The 25,372-nt window shown below is 44.0% G+C and overlaps 2 protein-coding genes across 2 annotated transcripts in view; one reads left to right on the top strand and one right to left on the bottom strand.

Annotated features, from left to right (window-relative positions):
- The first annotated feature begins 5,490 nt into the window (after window positions 1–5,490).
- Window positions 5,491–18,929, top strand: psmb7 (proteasome 20S subunit beta 7). Its single transcript, XM_028971884.1, has 8 exons — window positions 5,491–5,594; window positions 6,104–6,197; window positions 6,429–6,526; window positions 6,907–7,047; window positions 7,204–7,319; window positions 10,075–10,133; window positions 17,488–17,639; window positions 18,697–18,929. Exons 1-8 carry the CDS (start codon window positions 5,533–5,535, stop codon window positions 18,806–18,808), a joined length of 834 nt encoding a protein of 277 aa, XP_028827717.1. The 5' UTR covers window positions 5,491–5,532; the 3' UTR covers window positions 18,809–18,929.
- A 127-nt stretch (window positions 18,930–19,056) lies between these two features.
- Window positions 19,057–25,372, bottom strand: part of nek6 (NIMA-related kinase 6) — a 30,420-nt gene continuing 24,104 nt past the window's right edge. Inside the window, exons 9-11 of the mRNA XM_028971883.1 lie at window positions 24,780–24,874; window positions 23,247–23,360; window positions 19,057–20,474 (exon numbers count right to left, since the gene is read on the bottom strand). Coding sequence (XP_028827716.1) covers window positions 20,346–20,474; window positions 23,247–23,360; window positions 24,780–24,874 — 338 coding nt within the window. The 3' untranslated portion in view covers window positions 19,057–20,345. The remainder of the gene's footprint in view (window positions 20,475–23,246; window positions 23,361–24,779; window positions 24,875–25,372) is intronic.

Here is a 25,372-nt window from a genome sequence, read left to right as displayed (position 1 = left end):
ATGGGCTCTAAGTCTGACTGATTTATGTCTTTGCTGGATGAATGGGAGTCCAAGGGGCTGATGGTAAACAGGGTGCAGCCCGGCAGTGACCTGTCCTCCCTTGGCCGGAGGGGAAGTCTCCCCCACATCGCATGTCCCGGTCCTGCATTCACACAGGCACTCAGAGTAGAGATGGACTGGGATTAGACACTGTCCTAACACGAAGACATCTCCAGGTGTAATATATATATTTATGTCTCCATGTGTGACTCTTTTGAATAACTACAAAACAAGCTTTGACTCTTGCACCGCTGCACACATTTACACATTTGCAATAATCTAATCATTTGGTCCAGACACACGCACACACACACACACACACACACACACACACACAGACAAGAGGCAAATACTCCCTTTCCTTGCGGAAGAGGGAGACTTCTTCCCCCTGTCTGCCTTCACAGCAACAGGATATTCAGTATACAGATACCACAGCTTCAACAACATATATGTACACACATGCTTTACCTCACAATATCCGCATCTCTTTAAATTTCATTCCACCTCATTCTCCTTGCCCATATTATCAATATAAGCATGCTAAGCATCCTCCAAAGTGTTGATGGATAATTTCTAGCAATAGGATCATAGCTGGGTCAGTTTTTCAATTTTAATGTTAAAACATTTTTGCAAGTGAGAGCGTACTAAATAGTTACATTAAACTTAAGGTAGTACTATAGCAAACACCATGGACCTTCTAAGTCCACAAACTTTGAGGAGGAGAACTGGTGATCCCAAAGGGTGAATGATTCAGAGATTCAGTTTCTCAAAACAGGCTGTAAGGGTAAATAATAATTTCCTCAATAAGGGCTTGGCTCTGTTGTCTGAATGGACATGATTCACTCTTTCAGAGATGTTAAAGGCATTATGAAACATGTATGCAGTGCCTATTATTTATTTAATAGCAATCTCGCTACAAGAGCATGTCTCCGTCGGGAACAAATACACACAAATGTCTTGTTTACCGGACAACAAGCCTCGCTCCATCTCGCCGCTAAATTTCATGAGTTTCGCAGAAATTATCTATTTGAAAACAAGCCATGCAGCAGAGCAGGGGAAAGGAAATGCTCGTCTTTGTTTGCATGACTATTGTTGCGAGCTGCTGCACCTGGGACTAGGAGATTGAGTTTTCCCGCATTCAGCAGCGTGTTCAAGGACATGATGAGCAGCTCAGTTGAATTGCATTTCAGGTTAAGTTTTTAGCTGTGTGTGTGTCGGTGTGTGTGTGTTTTTTCCCTTTCTACTTTTCCTATGGTATGCAACATTTGCCAAATTCCAGCAGGGAACATTTTGCCTGCAGGACGATGTTTTGTTGTGTCACTGTACCAAAATGTAGATTTCTCATTCCAAACGCTGCATTATTATAAGTGTGCACGCACAATGACTTAAAATCTGTGCTGAGACGCATGTAAAAATGAAACTAAACCAAGCAAATTGGACTAAAGTCTCCTTTTCTGTGCAATGCTATTTCATATTGTATTCCTTAACTGTGATAACATTGCGCTCTACATATGTTCAGGCAAATGCGCTGTAAAGACTGGAGGAATGGACGGATGCTGCAGTTGTTTTTATTCTCAGTCTTGTTTTGCCTGCTCTGGAGCTTAGTGTGTCTGTGTGTTTGAACAATGAAGCCACTGTGAGGTACAGTACGGACTGCAGCCATTCCAACCAGCCTTGTCCGCTCCTCACAACGCAGGTGCTGCTCTGATAAGACTGCACACACTCCCACTTTTACACTCTCCGTTCACACACACACACACACACACACACACACACACACAGAAATACCATCTAGGCTGCATATAACTCAAGTGGCACAAATATGCTAAACTATTGTCGAGAGGGGACAATAAACCATACACAGAATGTACACACGTAAGACAGAAAAAAACCCTGAATGAGTGTAGGTTTGTGCTGTGGTTTAACATGTTAATCCTTCATATGAAAATTATGTAAAAGGTGCATAGAATTTGTTACTTGTTTGTCTGTATGCATATTAGTGGCTATATCGATGTGTGTGTAGTTTTTATGACATTACATAAAATAATATTATCATTGTACATGGTCAGTACAATGAAAGAGCTACCTAAAAATAAATGCAAACATTACATTAAAAACAATAAGTTTAAATTAATAAGAAGAACACTACATACACAGCACATCCCATGACCCATACAAAAGTGCAATGAAATGTAACAAAAGTTCTCTCTTACAAAAATAATTAAAAGCAATAGTAAATGTATATAAATTCCACATCCCTCAGGTATACAAAATAAAGTGAAAAGAACTGATTGGATGCAATAAATAAATATTACATTATCACCTGTATGGTTCATATTTTTATTAATTCTAAAGAGAATGTAATTGATTGCAATGTAGTCTACCAAGGGATGGTAGAGGACAAGGATCTTTTCTGGAGACCTTGTTATTCTTCTGAGAACCACACAGCAATGCAGTATGTTAAAATGCTCCTGATGGGGACACCAGCCGTAGATTATCGCTCAGGTAATTCTTCCTTAGTATCCTCAGAAAAGGCACTGGTGCTGCTGGGCTTGTCCATAGATGAAGTTGCTGGTAATCTGTGCTGTTTTCTAAAATCCATAACGAGATCTTGAAATATACAAATATTGCGAACAATAGTAAAAAGTTGATTTGAAAATGTGTTAAACTAAAATTGACTACACATTGTGTATGCGTGTGTTTAAAGTATATACACATCCCGTCGATTGCTATCTGAGTTGGAGGGCAGAAACAGCATAATTTCCATCACAGTGATTCACTTGTGATTGAATGCTGGTTGACACCACACAATGGCATCTCATCATTGATCACAGCACGTACAAAATATGCACAGTGTCATATGCAGACATGTATAAGTACACAGAGCGCTGTGTATTAAATATGCGTCCTCCTCCAGAGCATGGAAATGGATTTTTAGTTACAAATGAATTCACAGACACACTGCTTATTCTGTAGCCCATAATTTCTCACGCTGGAGAGAACCAGCGTTGTGTTCACACTAATTGTGAGTCGCTTTGAGTCTGCGGCTGAAAAGCCTCGGAGGGAACAATGAGGAAAGGCATGGATGAGTTCAGCTACACCTGAATACAAGCTATTCTACTGTCACAGCAGAGATCTTTCCCCCATAAAGCCACTACGTTTTCTTCTTCATCCTTTCAATTCATTTTAATTTGTGTCAATTCTAACAATCCCTTAAATATTAGTTTCAGCTACATCCATGTGGATTTTTTTTTCTTTTCTTTCATTAAGAGCATATGCAGGTGTGGGTGAAACGTTTATATAAGAAAATTCTTGTTCTTTGTGGAGTGACTGTAACAGTAAATGTGATATAATAATAAGAAAGATATAATTGGTCAGGACAAATGATCTGCAGCATTTGTCATAAGTCTTGGACAAAGTGGTGTCAAATATGTTCAGAATCTTCAGACGATCGAGCAAAGCTCCGTGTTGCTGGCAAGTAAATTCTGTTGTTAACTTGTAAACCAAGATGTCACATTTTTCATGCCTCTGGCTCACAAGGCTCTCACATCACACCCACCTGAATAGGAAACAGCGGAGAGCGGACCTGCTCATGACCCCACTTCAGCCTTTGCCACTGTTGGCAAACATCATGTTAAGCTTGTTCACATGCCTTCGCCTTCATGTCAAACTCTGCAGAGAAATGTTTATTCCTGCCTCTCATAAGACACGTGGACAAGTCCTTCTGACTGTGAGGTTACAGAGCCAAGTTAATCTTGCACCTCCATACAGAACACGGTCTTGTCTTCATGGGGAAAATAACAGTCACCTTGACCAAAGAGCTTCTGTCCAAGACCTTACACTTCACACTGTGTGTGTGTTCAGACGTTATCAATCATTTGCCGACTGGTTTAATGAAGTGAAGTGAAGTGAAATGCCAGTAAATACAGAAAAAAATGTCAGTCACTCATCTCTGACCTTGACTTTTAATAGCCTCTATTCACACAGGGACATACATAAGTTTACCATGCTTTACATAACGGTCCATATCAATGACCATTACCCTACGTAAAGAGCACAATAGCATAATTAGCCACACATTCTGAGGTTCTTTTGGGAAAAGAAGAAAAAAAGCACACACAAAGTGCAACTGTATGTCAACTTTGAACAGAAAATATTATAATGCAGTTTTAAATGCAAAATCTGGTGCTTTTTAATCACATGAAATCCACCATGGAATTCGGTGGAATTCTGAGGACTTACTACCCTCCAGTGGGCAAATACAGACTGTATCTTCCAGGGTTTTTCAGTCATGTGTCACGTGGTCTTTTTAAAATTTTATTGTTTTGAGCCAATTTAAATTTAGCAAAGAGACTAAATGAATTTCTGAATTCATGTAGAAATTAACACATGAATTAGTTAATTCATGTATTAATTCATCCCACCATTATGGAAATCGGAAACAAGGACAGCTCCACCCGAATATCAGCAAGACAAAGGAGTTGATAGTGGTCTTTAGTACCAAGCAGGAGAGGACCTACCAGACCCCTGTAACAACAGGAGCCCAGTGGAGAGAGTGGACAGCTTCCAATACCTCGGTGTTCACATCACGCAGGACCTGTCATGGTCCTGTCACATCAACATTGTGGTGAAAAAGGCCCTGCAGCGTCTCTACCACCTTAGACACCTGAGAGACTTTAGACTGCCCTCCAAGGTGCTTAGAAACTTCTACTCCTGCACCATAGAGAGCATCCTGACGGGAAACATCTCAACCTGGTTCGGGAACAGCACCACGCAGGACAGGCGAGCCCTACAGAGGGTGGTTCGATCAGCTGAACGCATCATCTGTACCAAGCCCTGACCGGTGCAAACGGTGCTGTACCAGGGCCAGGAAGATAGTGAAGGACCTCAGCCACCCCAACAATGGACTCATCTCTCTGCTGCGATCAGGGAAGTCCAACACAGAGAGAATGAGGAGGAGCTTCTTCCCACAACACTACATAGGACAAAACACTAATACACTCCAGCACTTTCAATCACTTCTGGACTCAATACCCCCAGAATTTTGCACAAATTTTCACCTTACTTTCACTTTACTTTACACATTTGCACACCTTCACTCTACCTGTTACACACATTGTATGGTTTAAAACATAAAATTGTAATATTTTGATATGTTTGATATGTTTGCAATATATACAATATTGAGGTCTATAGCAGTCGCAAAAGCATTTCACTGCATATCATACCGTGTATGACCGTGTATATGACAAATTAAATTTGAATGTATGACCATGTACTTACTACCATTGTGTCCCTGAGCAAGACACTTAACCCTAAGTGTCTCCAGGGGGGGACTGTCCCTGCAACTACTGATTGTAAGTCGCTCTGGATAAGGGCGTCTGATAAATGCTGTAAATGGCACAGATCCCGGAAGTTGGACGGCCGGACCGGATTCAGTGCGACACCGCGAGCCCCGCTTCCCGGAAGCGGCTTTTCGTCGGACGAGCGAACATGGCGACCGCGTCGGTGCTCCAGGCGCGAAGCGCAGGTTTCAGTTTCGAGAATTGCAAGAGGTACGTTGCGCCTGCGAGTTCACGAAACGCGAACTCACGATACGCGCGAAACGCGAGGTTCCTGCGGTGCGCCTTGGCCGGGGTTGGGGGTGAAAATAGCGGACGCGACTTCGCGCTCGGCCTGTGTCCGAATGACTCAGGATATTTCGTGATTGTGTGCAAAGGTTGGGCCACATCTTAAAAAAAGAAATAAAAAATGAAACATGAAATAAAAGGTTAATTCTGCCGCGTTGTGTACATCGGCGTCGTCATTTAAAAACCCGTTTTATATTCTGACGCGCGCGGGGCCCACGCGTGGAAATGTGTTAACCAGATTCATTTTAAAGTGTCTTTTTTTTAGTCCCATTTGGAATGTTTAGTATATCCTGCAGCCCCACTGTACTGTGCATTTTGTATTCACAGTCTAGCCAATATGTTTTAAAATTATTTTAAAAATTCTAATAAAAATAAATAAATAAATAAATCAATTTTGCTGAGTCACATCAAGCTTTGCCTCTGTTCCCATCCAGGAATGCCCTCGTGGAAGCTAACGCTACCGATTTAGGACTGCGCGTCCCCACTGCTCGGAAAACAGGCACAACAATTTGTGGTGTCGTGTATAAGGTGAGCGTACAGCTTCAGAACTACACAAATGTTCACATTGTTTAGGTGTTTGCCTTTGTATTGGTGACATTCTCTAAATATTACATATCGCCCGGTTAAGGATTAGAATTTTATTCAGCACGTTCTGCATTTGCTCGATGAGTTGCTGTTCGTAAATACGTGTCCAGTGCTACATGATGTGATCCTGATATAAGGTAACTACAAACTCTCCACCCCTCCCGTGCCTTGTAGGATGGCGTGGTCCTGGGTGCGGATACGCGGGCCACAGAAGGCATGATCGTGGCGGACAAGAACTGCTCCAAGATCCACTACATCTCCCCCAACATTTAGTGAGTGGAAATGTGTGGCACACAAATGTGTTGTGTGTTCGTTCGGTTGGATGGTAGTTCCCAGTGTGCACATTTTGTGCAAACACTCAAGGTGCCAATGAGCAAGGTACCGTCCCCGCACACTGCTCCATGGGCGACTTTCATGGATGCCCACCAACGGGATGGGTTACATGCAGAAGGGAACATTTTATGTGCACCATGTGCTATGCTGTGTATCACTTTTAAAAGATTGCTGGTATTGAAATGAATTTCATGAATTGCTCTCTATTTATAAGGCTATGTTGAATGCAACACAAACTGCAGTTTGTGTTGCTCAAAGGTGGAATAACGCTCTTTTTGGGATTGTTTCATACTCTCTTCATGCCTGTTTTGTTCTGCAGCTGTTGTGGAGCCGGCACAGCCGCAGACACAGAGATGACAACCCAGATCATCTCCTCCAACCTGGAGTTGCACTCTCTCTCCACCGGTCGCCTGCCCCGCGTGGCCACAGCCAATCGGATGCTGAAACAGATGCTTTTCAGGTGCTGTGCTACTCAGAATGTGTATTCTGTATGTGACTTGCTGTATATGACCGTTTCTGCCGCATTAGTGCATTGTGTCCAAGGACACCAGCTAAGCAACACACTGCTTCTTTGGATCTGAAATTTGACTCCTACCATCTCTGGTTTCCTCTTCAGGTATCAGGGCTACATTGGTGCTGCTCTGGTCCTCGGGGGGGTGGACTGCAATGGTCCCCATCTTTACAGCATCTACCCACACGGTTCGACTGACAAGCTGCCCTATGTCACCATGGGTACGTTTTTACATCCAGATGATGGGCACGTCCAATATCAGATGGCTTAGAGATATTTTAAACAGGTCTGCAGCAGGATTCATTTTTATCTATGGCTGTTCTGCTCAAATGTTCAGAAGAGGTTACTAATAGACCATGAAAAACAGTGCATTTTTAAATTTTATGGTTCTACGTTGTCAAAAAACTTTGAGTAAGGAGTATGCAGATGGAGGCTATTCTAAAGGGACTGGAGAGACGAATTAACAGGCATCCTGGCTCAGTCCTAAACAACAAACATCAGGGCTTACTGCCCTGTGCCTTAAGGTCACAATGATTAGGGCACAAAACAGATGGGTCTGGAAAAGAAGGATTCCCTAGTGTCTGACACATTGTTTTTTTTTTTTTTTTTTTGTATAGTACAGATAATAGAATTTTGGACTGTTTTTATCTAATTGTTCATTATCAAGTTTTAGAAGCATTGTATTACGCTTGTTAAAGTTATCCTGGTCAGAAAAGGGTTTGAAGAGTTATGCTTTTTCATGTAACAAGTTTTCTTAAATCATAATATTGTTGAATTTATTCTGTCATTGAGTTCAGTTGGATTAGAATAATTGATTTCCCCATGTCACTATTAATATTTTGACCAGTGGGGGGCTTTAAATTGAATGGGTCATCGTGTATATTTGGTAAGATCCACTAGAGGTCAGTATTGCTTAACTCTTTAGCCCAAATGAGTCACTTTTGCACTTTATCTTTATCCCAGTCATTGATTACATTGGATTGCAATTTTCCATCATAAAATTGGAAGAGATATTGGAGCATCCGGAATTGTATTCACAGTTGACCTCCCACTTTAGACTTTGTTATACCATTTACCATAGTTCTTAGCAGCATGGGTGTGTCCATTCACCTCTTCGAACTCACACCTGATGCCAGTCCAGCATAATGTACTTAGCATAAACATCTCCTCTGCATTGTAGTAGTCTTAACATGTCACTTTTTTTTTTATTATTATCAGAGTAGCTTTCCTGATTCCACTTGCTGGATTTTGGTGGTCTTGTCAGAGCAGAGAGCTTGGAAAGCTGGTGTTAGGCGCTGCCTAACTGTATTTTTCATAGCATTTTCCCTGACCAGTGGAACTGTGGGTCTTGATGCATTTTATCCTCCTTTCTCAAGCAGTCTGCCTCAGCATTGCATGAATAATACAAGATGAAGCGCCTGGTAGTCTAATGTTACTTATAAAGGAAGGGATGAAGACACACATACACTCGCTCACACACACACTTTTTCCATCTCTCTCAGGAGATCTTGTGTGCTTACTCAGATGTGAAACTGTCACAAAGCAGCACTTGTGCTGACAAAGGACAAATGAGGACTTGTGTGTGTGTGTGTGTTGTTTTTTTTTTTTCTTTCCCCCCTCAGTTGTACCTTTCCAGCAAACTATGCAAGATTGTCTGCTTGCACAGAATGTCCAGGAAAACAAAAGCAGGGTTCAGACAAGTTTGTCTGTTTCCTTTCCTACCTTATCTTCTTTTACTTTCTCTCTTATATTCTCTCTCTCTCTCTCTCTCCCTGTCTGTCCTCTCTGAGATAAGAGCTCTCCCCACTCCTCTTCCTCGTGTCTTTCTCTTTTTTTTGGTCCAATCTGAATCCATCCAGCACCGTTGTGAATTGAATATTAGTTATGGCGGCTGCCAGAAGGTTCCAGGCGTCTCTGTGGGCCACGCCCGGGCGGGGTCACCTACTGTGCGACTCGGGCTGGGCTCACCTTGCCTTGACAGCAGTCTGGTGGCTGCACCTGTGAAGAGAGGTGCTTTTGACTGCTGTGAGCGCAAACGTTGATTATGGTAATCATTTTCCAACAATGAAATGACTGGAACTAACACGCTTCTAACTCCACCTCTGCCAGTTTGACCATGCGTTTGCAGACTTCGTAAGAGTTGTCTTGTCTGGTTTTGTTCCTGATTTAGCTGCTTGACACTGGCAGAATGCTTGGAAAATGGGTTGGTGGTGGGTTTTATAAATGTCTCTGGTTATGGAATATAGGGTTAAGTCGCCAGCATTGGCTACGAAACCTGTTTAAGCAGCAGCCCTATAAACTGCATTCCACGAAGGAATGTGATAATTACTTTTTCAGAACTGCACACATCGCTTGCTAGTAAAAAACTGAGTCCAATCAGCTCTCGTTTTATTACAGTGCAGCTGGTAACGGCGATCTGCCCCCAACCCCTTTCAGGTCGTTAAGCGGAGCAGAAGCCGCATCACCGCCGCGTCATATCAGTGCTGCAAAGGTGCACGTGTTAAAATGCCGAGAAGAAAAGGCAAATGGTGAAAGCGCGGGCTTTTCCGAGTCTAATTGGAGTGAAAAATGGAGGTTAATCTCTTTGGGTTTCCCCTCTCTCTCTCTCTCTCTCCCCCTTCTCTGGGACAGAGTTGTGGAGGTTCCAAATGGACTTTATGAAGCTCCCAGCTCTTCTGAGGCCACCTCTGGGCTTCTTGCTGTCTTTTGTCACAGATAAGCACTTTCTCAAGTGGCTGCAATTAGTGCACCTGCTGCCGAAATTCCTGAGCTCAGGACCTCGCTTGGCTGGATGCTGATGAAGGTCGTGAGATGGAAGTTGTAATACATTTTTAATGAGGTTTTGGAATATGGCACCTTCTGTTTTTTTTTTTTTTTTTTTTTTTTTTTTTTGGTGTGTGTGTGTGACTGACTGGTGATCCGTATTCATGTTTGGTTGCAAGGTGATGTTGAATGTTCATTTCTGACCGTTTGCAGGATCTGGATCTCTGGCTGCCATGGCAGTGTTTGAGGACCGCTACATGCCCGACATGGAGGTGAGTGAGCCCCACACCCACTCATTGATTAAAAAAAATAAATTACGCATTTGTCAAATATGATGTGTAATTTTAAATTATTTTAGGAAGCCATGAGGAATTGTGTGGATCGCAATACGATACGTAACACGACACATGGGTCACGATAAAATTGAATATCTTGTGTTACTGTATATGTTGCGATATTCTACCGTTCACTGAAAATGTATTTCAGCTCTGTTTTTACAAGATGCTGCAATCCCTCTTTCATGTTTTGCGATTTCACTCTGCCTGAACTGTCAAGCAGTCAAAGTACCCTGGTGTACACCGCCATCTACAGGAGTGGAGTTTTTGCACAAAAATACAAATATTTGGTGTCCGTATATCGACAAAATGTTCTCGTATCGATGTTTTCGAACACCCCCAGTGACATGCATTGAACCCTCTGCTCTTTAATCCCAAGATCCTCTGCACCGCTGTGCCAGTTGATGCCACAAAAAAGTGAAAATGAATTGCTTTAGTTCCCTCCATGCACACCATAAGTTAACTTTTTTAAGAGATTAAACCACAATAGAAATTGTGGGTGCAGTGCCCCTTTTACAGCAATGAAACACTTTCATTCTTGAGTCCTCTGTAAAAACCAGTGAACATTTGTGTTGCATGCTTTCCGCTCAGTCTGCTGCGCCATGATGGTTATTGGAGGTCCAGAACTCCTCTGAGAGCAGCGTGTGTTGTTATAAAAGCAGCTGTCAGTGGTATGAATTGCCCAGTAAAGTGGCCACATGAATCTGGCCCTCTCAGGCCAGCAAGCTTCTGGGCGCGGCGCAGGGGACTCTCCCGAGCCGCCTGAGCGAGCTGTAATTTATGGTGGCTGTCAGGCCCTTGGTCGTAACGGCGGCGAGCGGCTCGAGCGAGCCCTCTCAGTGGAACGCCATTAAACCGCCCTGCTGCTTTAAGTGGCCCTAAACAAATGGCAAACGTGGGGACCAATCACCTGCACAACCCAACCTCTCCCCTCTCGGCCTGAGCCAGATGAGCCCCCCCCTCCGTGTCCCCGTTACCAATGCATGTGGCAAAGGGTTTGAGGGGCTTAATCTCAGCCTTTTTTTTCCTTCGCCTCCATTTCCACTTTTTTTTTTTTTTTAATGCCATCGATATGATTTGCCAAGGTCATTTTCATGAAGCCCCCATATGCAGGCGTGTGTGTGTGTGTGTGTGTGTGTCTGCTCAGAGGAGTTTTAAAAAACGCTCGCTGTGCTATGATTTATTGAAGCCGTGCCGTAGCGTGTGAAAACATGAATAATGGATCTGTGCAGTGGGGGCATTCATTCCCCTCTTGCACTAATTGTCATGGAAGCTCGTCATGTGAGAGAGAGAGAGAGAGAGTGTGTGTGTGTGTGTGTGTGTGTGTGTGTGCATGCTCCTTACTGCACAAACCCAAAGATCATAGGGGTGGAATTCAAAGGCTATCTGTCCTGCAGCCACTGCCATCGACTTGCAGATGAGGAGCCTAATTAATAGCGCCCTAATGAAGGCAGGAGCAGGAAAAAAAACGGGCCGGAGGAGGAGAACAAGCGGCTGAGCTGAGGTGCTGAAACACGGGGGTTGGAGGGGAAGACTGGGATGGAAGTTCACTGTCTCAGCGAGATCAGGCTCGGCGCTACAGTAGATTTGCAGAGCTCATCAATCCCGACTTTTGGGGAGGGGTGGAGGGCGGAATAATTAGCATTCATTTGAAGAAGAGAGAAGGGCGGTGGTTGTTTGCTGTCGCTGCTGGCACCGCAGCGCAGTCCCAGGAGAAGCCTGTCACAACACCCATAAAAGCTGACTGGTAATAATGGGCACTGGAAGACTGCGTGCCGCAGGAAGATTTGCATGGTCTTTACACGCGCGTGGTGCTCAAGAGACGGATGTAACTGCCGGAAAAGAGTGGACAAAATCGCTTCCCAGATGATGGGCCGTAAATGCAAGACCAGTGGCAAATAGAGTTGTGGGAAAATAGTAGGTTTTTTTAGATTCATAATTCTATTTGACTGCCAGGAAACCAGCCCAGTACTTATAAAACATTTTTTTAAGCGAAACAAATGAGTCCTGGTATATTGTGAAGCATTGCAGCAATTGAACATCTCCACGTGGCTGGTTTGGTTGTGGCGGCAGTTGACACCAGTATCCTTTCTACGAAGGAATAGCCTCAAGAAAGCCAGCATGACCCGAGGTCCCAGTGTGTGTACACACACACACACACACACACACTCTCTCTCTCCCTCTCTCTCTCTCTCTCTCTGAGAAAAGCAGCTGTGATCTATTGCTCTACCTTTCCCTGTCTCTCTTTTGTGCCTTCTCCTTTTTCCCCATTTTCCCTCCCTCCCTCTCTAGCCGAGCTGTCGTTCAGGTCTCTGGGCGGAGGCTGGGTTAGAGGTTTAGCGGATGGGGATGAGATTCTTATTCCATCATTCAGGCTGCAAGCCCACAGAACCACCCCCACCCCTTCCATCCCACTGGAGAGTCAGGCCGGGTAAGATGGATGAGGACGAGCCGAGCTGCCACTCTAGCTCACTGATTTATGAACCAGTGCAGTGTTGCTGAGAGGGAAGGTGTGTGTGTGTGTGTGTGTGTGTGTTTGTGGAGCTCCAGTGGGACCTTCTTCTGCGCTCTGTAGATGTGAGCTCTTGTTGCCCTAAAGCCCTCTCCACCGCCTGGGATGCTGGGTACCCAGCCACGGCTGCTCAGCCAGGCTCATTTGTCATGTGGGCAGCTATGGATCGCTCCTAAACACGGAGCCAGGGAGAGGAGCTGCACGGAGAGAGAGTGACAGAGGAGCACAGCGGAGGAGTTTAATATATTTCACCACGCTGAAACGGCCCCACTGTTTTCTATATTGATTATTTTTGTCTGGTTCCAGAACTATAGATCTGCACCCTGTATACATTCCGAGTGGCACAACAAATTAGCATGATGCCCAGGGATTATTGGTCACCCCTCACTGATATGAGCGTTTATCTGACCCCAGTAATTACACTAATGGAAAAGTATTTAAATACTTTAGCAACATGATTGGTACAAATATTTTAAAGTGCTCATGTTAAAGCTAGTCCAACATACATATAAATCATATTGTTCGGGTGTAGCACTGTTCTTTGGACCACAGGGTTTCCGGCTGTAAACAGCCTGATTTGTCAGAGCTGAAGATGAAGAGTGTGACTGGAATGGCGACGCCCACACAAAGGTCTTGCTCTCGGGGAGGTCCTCACCAGACACATACTTGGAAGTGAACAGGTTGTAGGTGTTGGTACGATGTGTGCGTTTTAAAACGTGTATAACTTTTACAGTACTAGTACAGTATATACATGTGCCTCATTCAAGTTTGACCACACCCTTTTTATGATGTAGTAAATACATTAAAAAAATTATTTGTTTTGAACATAGAAATATGGACAGACAAGAATGAGATGTCACTGAAAGTGAAGTAACCCATCACCCTTGGTGAGCAGTGGGCAGCCATGACAGGCACCCGGGGAGCAGTGTGTGGGGACGGTGCTTTGCTCAGTGGCACCTTGGCGCCAGTCGGCAACCTTCTGATTACAGATGCTTACCCACTAGGCCACAACTGTTTATATGGGGGGAAGTGGGCGGAGCTACAAATAGTACTGCTGCTGGTTGAGGTGATGTAGCATTTATATTTTGGTACAGTCGGCGGTGGTCATAAAACGTTTTGTCTGTTCCTTAAAACCACAAACGTCCAGAAGATAACGGTCATCGGCTCCGGTTTTCTAATTGGTGCACATAGGTGAAATGCCAGCTTGTCTTCAGCATTACATTCTCTTCTCCCAGATGTAGGAACAAAGACTCATCTCCTGAAAGGCTCGAAGTGCGTGCTGGTCCTGGAAGCGGTGCGATGCGGTTCATTATTTAGACATTGTAATTGCAGAAGAATAAATGGTATATTGAGACAAACACACGGCAGGGAACGTGCGTCCGTAAGTGACGTTATTAATAATGCATTACAGCATGAAACCAGGAAGTCTCGCCCACCCCCAACACAACTCTGCCGCCGTTTCTTGTCCCACATCGTTGAGTAAGGCCTGTAGTATCTTAATGAGAGGAGAGACTGGGGTAACCGCGGTGTCACCTCCCACTAAACTGCATACGTGTCCAGCGCCATTAAAGCACACGCGCACGTAAACACACAACACAGGCCCCGCTCTGGTCTGTACAAATGGAGCCTGACAAGGATCAGGGAGTTCTGGAGAGGGACAATATGGGCGGTTCTTGTCGGCCTTGTTTGGCTTGGAAGGGGAGTAAACTGCGGCTTCTGTTTGGCATTTAGCCCAATTAGAGATCAGGCTCCTCTCCTGAGGGCTGGTGCACCCCAAGGATAGCAGATGTTGAATGGTGTCTCTGGCATATTTAATACGCTTATGAAATATTGAGACGCTTTACCGTGTCTCTCTTACTGATCGCTGTGAGGAGAGGGGAACGTGTATATGGGCCAGGCGCGTGCGTGTTCCATTGTTGTTGTTGTTGCTGTCTAGTCTCTGCCGTATCGCCGCTCCAGGAAGCGTCAGAGTGTAAAGTTTGCGGGTCTTATCTCGGTCGCAGCTCCACTTTTTACTGGTCAGTCCCGCCCCTCTGCTTTGACCGAGGTTTGAGTGCCGGAGCCTGAGGCTCTCTGAGGCAGTAGCCGTTTTTAAAGTGCTGCCCGGGGTCTCGTGGGCTCGCCACCGCTCACATTTGGGGGGGGTTGGAAGGAGCGGATATGTCCGGCGCTTCATAAATCATCTTTTAAAGGGCCTGGTAGCTGCACACATTAAGCCGCCCCTCTCCACTCTGCCTGCACGGCTGAATAATTGATGAACGGGGGGATGAGTGGATGGAAAAGGGGGGGTGTCTCTGTACTGTGTGTGTGTGTGTGTGTGTGCGCTCTTTGCTATGTCCTGCGAGTGAAGCGGTGAGTAAAAGTGTGAGGCTACCGGTACTGTTTAAGCAGAGTCCCTGTCACTGGTGCTGTAATGAATTCCCCACAGCCTGACTTTCCTGACCCACCCAAACCAACAACACACCTGTTTGTTACTCTGTGTGTGTGTGTGTGTTTGTAATGAAGTGGTCTGTAGTCCTCTATTGAACTGAAAGGCCAACAGCTTCCGTCCCCTTTCTGAGCGGATCCTGCTGTCCCGTTTTCTGCAGCTGTTGCTTGTACAGTATTTGCTGGGCAGCTACATTTCTCCAAACCAGCCGTTTTGTTTTGTGCTCTAAAACACATGTTCTCGTACACCGTTCCAATATAAAATATCCTATTAGATGTATAACTAGGATATTTTGCACCATTTACCATATGTGGTGTGTCGTTATATTATTAGCAAGTATTTGGTAGTTTTGTCTCATCGGATGCAGTATAATTAATAAAAATCCCATTTTGACATAAATATATTTTTTAAAGCTCTTTGCAGCACTTATACCACGAGTCTCTGGAGTCTTGACTCTGTTCTTGTAACCAGTCACCACTGAAGGCTGCTTCGCTAGAGACGGTCACAGAGGAACTCATTTTTAGACTGGCGAGCTTCTGTTCGTGCTGCAATAATCACTGGTCTGCAATCTATTTCCCAGAATTCAAATTGTCAAGTTTCCTTGTTACGGTGAAAGTGGCCGACCACTGCACTTTCCTAACTTTATGCTCATGGCATCTCCCTGCATGTTGTTTTTCAGATTGTGCTGGGGTTTTCTTTTTTAATTAAAATGAGTTTGTAGGCATTTTTGGGCTATGTTTGGTGAGTTTATTATTAATTTAAGAGTTTTATTGTTTTAGCTTAAGAAATTTCTCTAATTAAAAAAAAAAAAAAGAATAAAGTCTAGTACTTGTTTCCAAACTGACCTTCCAAAGGAGATTTTGGTATGCATTACAAGCACCAATACCCACCCAGAGACCTTTTTATTGATAAGGTCTGAAATGGAAAACGCCTGCAGCAATGATGGCTGAAACTAAAACAACGTATTAATGGAATTCCTTATCTGGTGACTGGTGGGCTTCTTTTGTGTGAGCTGCTGTAATTGTTCAGTTTCCGTGTCTGGGAGCTTTAGCCTGTAGCTCTCAGCTAAGAAGAGGTAGCCGGCGGCACCGCAGCCAGCGTCTGAGCTAGCGATCATACGTCCCCTCTGGGAACGCTTGGCTCATAAGAAGTTTGTCTGGGAGTGAAGGCAGATCTGATGTGATTTCTCTTAATCGTGTGCAGCATGTCCCCTTCCCCGCAGTCCCTGTCCTCCGGCTGCAGCTCCAGGAGACAGCGGTTAAATCTGAGAAGTGTGTGAAGTAAAATCATGCTACAGATGTTAAATATTGCGCATAATCTAGAAAGAGGTAAAAGCTCTTCGCTCTAGGCACGTTCCTGTTGGAAGCTTGATGTATTTTTTGGAATTTTTCGTTTTGTTTATTAATTCAGAGTCCTGTGGGTACTCTGGTCTTGTACAGCTAATGGTGATTGTGCAGATGCCGCATGGTTAGGGGTGGGGTGAAGGGGGTAGGACCCCTGTGGAGCAGGAGCAGGCCGAGTAGCGTGGCAGGTCTCCCTGACGTTGACCCCGTCTGCCGAGGTCTCTTGCAGCCCCCATCCCACCCCACAAACACAGCTCCACGGGCCATGCTCCAGCTCTTTCTCCTCCCCACCGGGCCCAGGGGACCATTAAACCCAAAATAATTGCCTCTGAAACACCCTGCGCTTCGACCCAGTGTGTGTATATACACACACTCTTCTTACACAGCCCCGTAGAAGCTATTTATACACGTGATCTTTTGTCTCTACAAAAAGATATTCAGCCTTGGCTGAAAATCTCAGCCTCTTGATTAGTACAAGTAAATTATTTATCATCCCCCCCCCCCCCCCCCCCCCCCCCCCCCCCCCCCCCCCCCCCCAACGCTCACATTAAAACCCTGGCGTGTGGACGACCGCTGCATCTCTGGTGTAGACAGTCTTCTGAATGGCTCACTGGGGAAAAGACGGAATCTATTGTGTAAATTGCACCGTGCCAGTGGATCGTTTATCTTAGGTGACATGACATAGGTGTGTGTGTGTATGTGTGTAGACAGAGTGTAAAGGTTTTCTTTGCTATAGGAAAGAGATCAGTGTACTGCTTTTCCTATCGGCTGTCCATAGAGGGCGATATTGCATTTTATATTTATGTTGATATCGGCTGCGGAGCTCGACCGATTACAGCAGTTGTTCCTCTGTGTGTACCGTCCTATACCCAGTCACGTTTAGATTGTAGTTATTTTTTCCATTCCTTAATCTTTGCCGAGAACATTGCCAGTGTGTGTCCTTGTTTCATTAGCTGGGCATACATGTAAACCTGAAACTATATATATATTTTTTTTTTCTTAATGCAGGAGGAAGATGCTAAGCGCCTGGTACGTGATGCCATTGCAGGGGGCATCTTCAACGACCTGGGCTCTGGCAGCAACATTGACCTGTGTGTGATTAGCAAAGGCAAGGTGGACTACCTGCGGCCCCACGATGAGGCTAACAAGAAGGGAGTCAGGTGAGACAAGCATGGTGCATCTGCACCAAGTGAAGGAAAACCTCCCTCAAATGAATCAGTTTTTATTGTATAAATGTACTGTAAGTGTTTTTAATGCCACATCTGTTCAAATCTGTATTCAGTCCCTCCCTTAGATTTTTGCCATTTAAAAAAAAAAAAAAAAAAAAAAGTAAGCTGCGAGGATGCATGTTTTAAATTCCTCCCCCTTCCTCTCATAATACGCATCACCTGGCAACTTTCATTAAACAGCTTGTAATTGAAATGCAACTAAAATGCACTTGTGCCTGTTTTTTTTTTTTGTTTTTTTTTTTTTTGCCTGTTCTGTTTGAAGAGTAAATGAGCTTGACGCCAGGCCCCAGTGAGTACAGTTGTGTGTCAGCGTGCATTCAGATTTTACATTTACAGTATTTATCAGACGCCCTTATCCAGAGCGACTTACAATAAGTAGTTACAGGGACCGTCCCCCCTGGATTAATTTAGGGTTAGGTCTCTTGCTCAGAGACACAATGGTAGTAAGTGGGATTTGAACCTGAATCTTCTGGTTCATAGTGTGAAGTGAGTGTGTTACCCACTAGGCTACTACCACCAGATCCAGAGCTGGTCCTCCGTCAACACCCTTACATATATATGCTACTTTTCCTTTTCCTCTCAATCAGATGACTTCACTTGGCATTTGCCCAGGACTCTAAAAGTAAAGGGTCTGTAACCTCCGTGGGATTTTTACCTTTTACTGTCTTTAAGGCTCGAGTGGAGCGATTGTTTGAAGTAGAGCATACGGGTGAAGGCAGAGGATCAAGCCTGGAAATGTTGTACCAAAAAAGACTTAACCCTTTCTGTGTGTTTCACTGACATTTCAACGTGCTGCCACTAACCTGGAAGTGTGTACTTTTTAATTAAACACGTTAATACTAACTTTATACCAGTACACGCACATGCTGGCTTGAAAAGAGTAGAGTGGTCCGTGAGCTTATCTGAACAGCGGTTGCAGTTTTGTGATGCTGCTTGGCCGGGCGTGCTGTGAATGGTAAACCATTAAACACCATGTTTTTCTCAACAGAGCTGGAAGTTACAAGTACAAGTGCGGAACGACTGGTGTTTTGACAAAGGCTGTGACCCCTCTACACACGGAGTTGGTGGAGGAGACCATACAAACCATGGACACCTCCTGAAGAGCTCCCAAACCTTCTACAGTTTTACACGTAACCTCCTTGACCCTTCCTTTCTCCTGCCCCTGTGTGGGAATAGCATGTTTTTCCGTGGTTTACAATAAAAATGAAGTTGTGAAATACAGTCTGTTCTCTGGCGTGCATTTAAATACCTTTTTTTTCCCCAGTTTTTCATACTTCATGCAATGAAACGTAATTAGGGAGAAAAATACTATAGTTACTGTGGATGCTGGAAATAAGAAAATAAATGATTACAAACAACATTGCGATTTTATTATAGTAATCGTTTTATCTACTACAAAAATGCAACTAATGTGAATCAATCTCTAAAACAAAGCCAGTCCAAAAATTATTACAGTATCTACATAACTATTTTAACATTAAGGGTTCCCATCCTTCTGAAAGTGAAAGTAGTTGCGATCATAAAGAGTTCATTTAATAAGTTATCTGTAATGAACCATGACTGCACCTGCTAAGCAGCACACATCCAAGCAATGACATCACATTTTGGACTGTGAGTGGTTCAAACCTTCACCACCTAAATTCTGTTTAAATTTTTAAGAATTTTTTTTTTTTTAAACATCTTGTATCATGAAAACAATTTAGGGAAAATAATCCACATCACCACTAATCTGAAATTCACATAATTATTACACATTTATGACCATATGCTGTAACACATTTATATTTCTTGCATTTGTTTATACTGTTGCATATTTATGTGTGTGCCTTGTGTGTGAGCAGTCACTACACATTCACACACAGCTCTGTGGGAGTTTGGTTCCATTCCTGTTCATAATGTCACATGAGCATAATATGCTGTTTTAAATCTCAGGAAGAGGCTTCAAACTGCACCTCAACTTGATCCAAAAGTCCTGAATGTAAATGTAAATTTGTTAAGTTTTAAATGAGCACATCGTAAAGGAAAAATAATATGTGTAATAAAAACACATCCGAGGTAAGTGATTGAATTAACCCGGATACGGCACATGGTAAACATAAAACCTTACTATGAAGCAAAGCAGAAACTGACAGCGCTACAATCTGAGCTGTCTGCTTGAAGTGGAAAATGTCAAAAGAGCAAGAGTGGTACAGTCAGAAGAAAAAGTTAAAAAAAAAAAAAAAAAAAAAAACGGGTTTGGAATGCACCCCTGCCAATCAGACAGAAAACATGTGAGCAACCTACCAGAACTCACGACAGGAAGAACGTTCTGTAACAATGCCGTCGTGAACAGGCTTCTCTCCTTCAGCCAATGGAGGGGGCAAAACTCCTCCCCTGCGACAGTCACACAGCTCTGCTAGATTGTTAAATCCGGTGGTTCTTTAGGACCACCGCATTGTGAGTTAGACTTTCTGTTAGGAAAGAACGTTACACATAGGATTAGAAAAGTTCAGTCCACTTATATAGAGATTCGTGGCGTATCTCTCTCTCTCTCTCTCTCCCTCAGTGTTTTCTCCTTCACTTTTCTCCTCGGAGAATTAAATCAGGATCCAGTCTGACCGGGCCGTGGCTTTGTGGCTTCGGCTTCATCTGTGTCTTTCACTGGTTGCCGTATTGACCACTGCTGGCGGTGAGCTGCTGCATCTGCTTGGCAATCATCCTCACATACGTGATGTCTGGCCTTTTGTCAGGTTCAGGGTTGATGCACATGCTCACCAGATTCCTCAGCTAAAGGAGGGAAGAAAGAGATGCTTAACACCACATTGTGTAAAGTATACAAACATACATACATAGGCTGTATGCTTGGGGTTGTTGTCCTCCCGCGAAATACGTTTGGGGCCAATCATATGCCTGATGATATGGCACGATGAATAAGTATCTGCCTGTATTTTGCACCACTGAAGACACCATTAATCTTCACCAAATCTCCAATTCCATTTGTAGAAATGCAAACTTGCAAGGAACCTCCACCATGCTTCAAGGTTCCTTGTAGACCCTCATGATCAGGCCTTTGGCAAACAAACTTACTTCTTCTACAGCCAAATCCTGTTTTCATGCACAGATGAGTGACTTGGCTTGGTTTCCATGTCAGAGGTAGGGCATTTTGGCTGCAGCTCTTCAATGAAGACCACTTATGGCCAGATGTCTCAAGATAGTAGATGGGTGTTCCTAGGTCCCACTGGTTCCTGCCAGTTCTGTGCTGATGGCACTTCTGGACTACTTCCAGTTTTGAAAGGAAATAATATTTTTTTTATGTGTTTTTGATCTGCTGTACTAAGTTTCCTTGGAAGATACAATCCTCAACATTGCTTGTTTCTTTGTCCTTCTTCAAAAGAGCTTGAACGGCACATCTTGAGAAATCTTTGCGTGACCGTGCTGGTTCTTATGGGTTAATAATAATTTGACCATGTTCTAATTATTGTCTTCATACACATTTAGGTTTTGGGACAATGTCTACAATGGTTTTATTAAATGTAAAATAGCTTCTTTGACCCAGATTAATTTTTCCCAATTAATACACCAAACGAGTATTCCAGGAAAGTCCTTGCAAATCAAAAGTGAGATACACTGGGTGGAGAAATACCCATTTTTTCAAAAGCTCAAGATGAAGCCGATATCCTGTACTATGTGGGATTTTTTTCCTACCCATTCTCTTGCCGGAAAAGACTTTGTGTCATGTAGCAAAAAGTCTCAACCTGCTCTACTTTGGCAGCCGTGATTCAACTGCCAATCAGAAGCAACGAAGCCCCCGTCCACCCAGCTGCGCCCTGAACCTTGCACGTCATTAAAACCGATTTCTCCAACTGATCAGTGAGTGGCGACAAGCTCTGCTTAAGTCCTGACCTTTAAACGGCAAGTCGCAATCACCGGCCTGTCACTCCGCCTGGCGGAAAACACGAGAAGGCAAGAGATGAGGGGAGGAAGAGAAGGAAGGGGAGAGGAGACGGAGCTGAAGGCAGACGCTGGGCCGTGTAGCGGGTAATTCACCGCCGTGATGTATGAGCTTTTGTCTGGACTCATTTAGGAGGTCTGTCAGCCGGCTCGTCTGCTGTAGTACCACTGCCAGCTCTGACACACGGCTCTCCGTGTGGAGGTGGGTGGGGGCTGGTTTGGTTGGGTGAGTGGGTGGATGGATGGAGCGCTGCTGCTGATGCTGCTGGCTCCACTCGTTGTCACTTCAGACAGGCCACGAAAACGCCGGCCTAATTGCCATCACTACTCTGCAGTGCCATTTAGTCTGAGTTCTACAGAGTCTGGTCATCCACTCTTTAGTCTCTGCTTTACCCTTGCCGCCAGCTTCAACAGATCTGACCCAGTCTAGCCTACCCATGTTGATCCGCATGTGGGGTTCTGCTGATTTTCCCATGTAGCTCTAGTTATTTTACCAATACACATACAATACATTACAATCACTCGTCAGAGGCTTTTAAACAAAGTGACCAACAGACACTGATATTATAGCAGATCAACTTACAATCAGTAATTACCGGGACAGCAACTTGGGTTTAAGTGTCTTGCTCAGGGTCACAAAGGTAGTCGAACCTCTTACTTTGTGTTGATCATAGAGTAGTGTGAGTAGCTACCACTCTCCAATCCATCATCACCTTATCATGTCCCTGGCCTACATGCATGTGGGACACCATCAATTTAGGAACCTTGGCCAGCGAGGAAGTGCAAAAAGACTGAATGTATGGCAATTCACATCTTTTTAGCATTGTGCCAAATCAAGGCATTAAAAACATGGTGTTAAGAATTATGACATGATTGTAAAACTACTAGTATAGCTATTTATAAGCCCCTTTAAGAGTCTTTAAGAGTCTTCTGCTTGAGCTCCAGTTATATAGTTCATCTGACACTCTTCCTGTAGCAGCTGCAGTCCACCCGGCCAACCACAGCACACTGCACTTGAACTTTGCTCACACTGGGCATGAAAAGCCCAACTCCCGACCCAATGCCACAATGCCCTGCCTGTAAACAGACCCATAAAAATGAGTCACATATGGCACCGTCTGACTGTCTCCTCATCGCAGCACAGAGTCAACATCATTAACTGACTGCCCTGATTCACCCTGTGCACACCAGCATCTGATAAAGAAGTTAAAAATTCTTCCCTTGTAGACAATCACCCAATAAAATCACATTCCAGAGTTTCCGGGAGTAAAGAAGCCATGCAAGTCGCAACAGAGATCAATGATAAAAATGTCCTGAACCAAATCTGTAGCTTCATGTTAATATCCCATTTTTCCAAAGGATAACCAGACGGAGTGAAATAAAAAATGTTTTTAAAAACTGTGTTGATGTATCTGTGTTAATGTTTCTCTGTATTATTTGACCCTTGCTCATAATATATTATACAACAATCTGACCTCTAAAACGGCATTATACAAATTTCTGAGGAAATTGTTTGCCAGAAAAAAACATTTTACAATGCTATTTTTTTATTAGCAATAGTGTGCTTAACATAATCATCAATAAATCAATACAGGCCGCAGACCGTACCTTCTCAGAGTAGTGCTCTGTTGGGAGAGGTGGGTAGACACACTGCTCAATTTTCTTGCACAGCAACAGCAAATTCAATGTGTCTCCATAGAAGGGACTCTGCAACGCAGCCATCTGCAGGAAAGAGAAAGAAAAAAAGTGCAATTTGTCATCATGACAAACATCCACTGTTATGATGATCCAACAATTTAACAAGACAGTGAGATAGCAGCCCGGACAGCACTTTATGGCTTAGATAACAGATCACTGTCACCGCACACCGGTGGCAAGGGTCACCAACAATCCACCGAGCTTGAGAAATGCTCATGTCGCCATCCACACTCTCAAAATATTCAGCTGATGTCACATCCACATCACCGTTCCCAACAGGCTACACCAGCTCTCTGAAATCAACATTAATTTCCTTCTTTTTTCTCACAAAGACATGGGCTGTTTTTTTGAAAGTGGTTCTCTGAGGAAATGTCGATGATGGAACAACAGACGAAATTAACTAACAGAGGAGCGATTTTTTCCCTCCCCCAGACAGTCAAGCAGACATGTGCGTATGGCGCATCTCTCATCAAACTAATCTCCCAAGGCGTGTACAGAAACGTAATCATTGCTAAAGAATCGCATAGAAAATGGTTCGTTTTGTTTCTGACTTTGGAGTTTTTTTATTGCATTTTTTCCCTTCTCTGCATCGGTGGCTAATTGTGGCTCGGATAGGCTGGGTTGGCGGTGGCTGACCTGGCGATATGGTTCCACTTTTAATAAGGAGAAGACTGATAATTATTCTGCCCTTTGACCTGCAGCTGTGACCACAGCTCATTAGCATGATCAGTAAGAAGCAGACGGGGAGTGTGCAGACACACACACACACACACACACACACAGACAGGCAATGCTACATAACAACAAAAAAAACATACTGTCATATAAAATATGTGTATGTTCAAAACAGATGTATTAAAAACATCCATACATATAAAATAAGGTTGCATAAAGAGTGTGATAGGGAAACCAGCATAAAGCTGGTTTTATATTGTCAGAAAACAAATATGAAGCCCAACCACTGTTCCCTGGACGGACAGGAAGTCTGGGAGGAAAAGGAGGTGCTGAGCCAAGCGAATGAATCATCAGTAAAAATCTGTAGCAAACCTTCTCAGTCCAGCTCTCCCCTCTTTCTCCCCTCTTTGTCCCTCACACACACACACACACACACACACACACGCACAGCAAAAATTAAAGTTTAACCACACAGGAAACACAGTCATAGTGAGTGACAGTGTTATTGCATAGACCCACCAGTGAACAGAGACACATTCGCCTGTCTGAAGCGCGTGCTCCGCCTCGCGGGGCCATTGTTATTCTACATGCACTTTCAGAGTGACTCAGAGGCTCCGGGAGGGAGGGTTGGAGGTTGAGGATGAGACCTCCATCTCCCCTGTCCCGCTCGATCACATACATACATAAAGATACTTATCCACTCTCCTCCACTCAAAATGTATAATAATCACAGCGTCACAGAGGGGTGGGCGGAGGGGCTTACTGTACCTCGTACAGGAGGCACCCCAGAGACCAGATGTCTGATTTGAAGTTGTAGCCGTTCTCACGGATCCTCTCTGGGGACATGTAGTACGGGGTTCCCACTGTAATACAGACAAGAAAAGCCGGTTCCAGTCACTCATGCACCTGCAGGTCTTTTCATTTTCGTTTTTTTGGGCCCACTTTTGTAACATTTCCACCCACATATGAGTATCTGTTATTTGTGGCTTCATGAAATTTGATCACCACAGCAAAGCATCATGAGATACATTGATGTCAATGATGGCTATGTAGTAACCTACCTAAATTGTGGCTCTATGCTCTTGTGTACTACATGAATATATAGTACCTGCTTACTTCCCTCTCTAATCCCTCCATTGTAGCCAGCGCTACAATACAACTGCCCAATCTGATCATTGAGAGAGCTGCAGCCCAATGAAAGGGTTAAAGGACTGGAGAAGAATATAAAGATTTCACACAGGTCTAATTAGAATACAGAGAACTTGCCTTTTACGTTAAAAACCGATAAACCTGTGTGACCACAGAAAACTATTTCCTTAATTTCAATAATCTGAAATCACGCATAATAAAGGCACAGGCTG

Source organism: Denticeps clupeoides, chromosome 3, assembly GCF_900700375.1.
Source record: "Denticeps clupeoides chromosome 3, fDenClu1.1, whole genome shotgun sequence".
NCBI classification, from domain to species: Eukaryota; Metazoa; Chordata; class Actinopteri; order Clupeiformes; family Denticipitidae; genus Denticeps; species Denticeps clupeoides.
The sequence above is the reverse complement of the archived record's forward strand: the minus strand, read 5'-3'. Positions and strand labels throughout refer to the sequence as shown.

What these genes read in the sequence shown, in the direction of transcription:
- psmb7 (XM_028971884.1), top strand. Translation starts at nt 5,533, where the DNA reads ATGGCGACCGCGTCGGTGCTCCAGGCGCGAAGCGCAGGTTTCAGTTTC. An exon ending in TACATCTCCCCCAACATTTA is followed by an intron (nt 6,527 to 6,906) that starts GTGAGTGGAAAT and finishes TTTGTTCTGCAG; the next exon opens with CTGTTGTGGAGCCGGCACAG. An exon ending in GCTGCCCTATGTCACCATGG is followed by an intron (nt 7,320 to 10,074) that starts GTACGTTTTTAC and finishes GACCGTTTGCAG; the next exon opens with GATCTGGATCTCTGGCTGCC.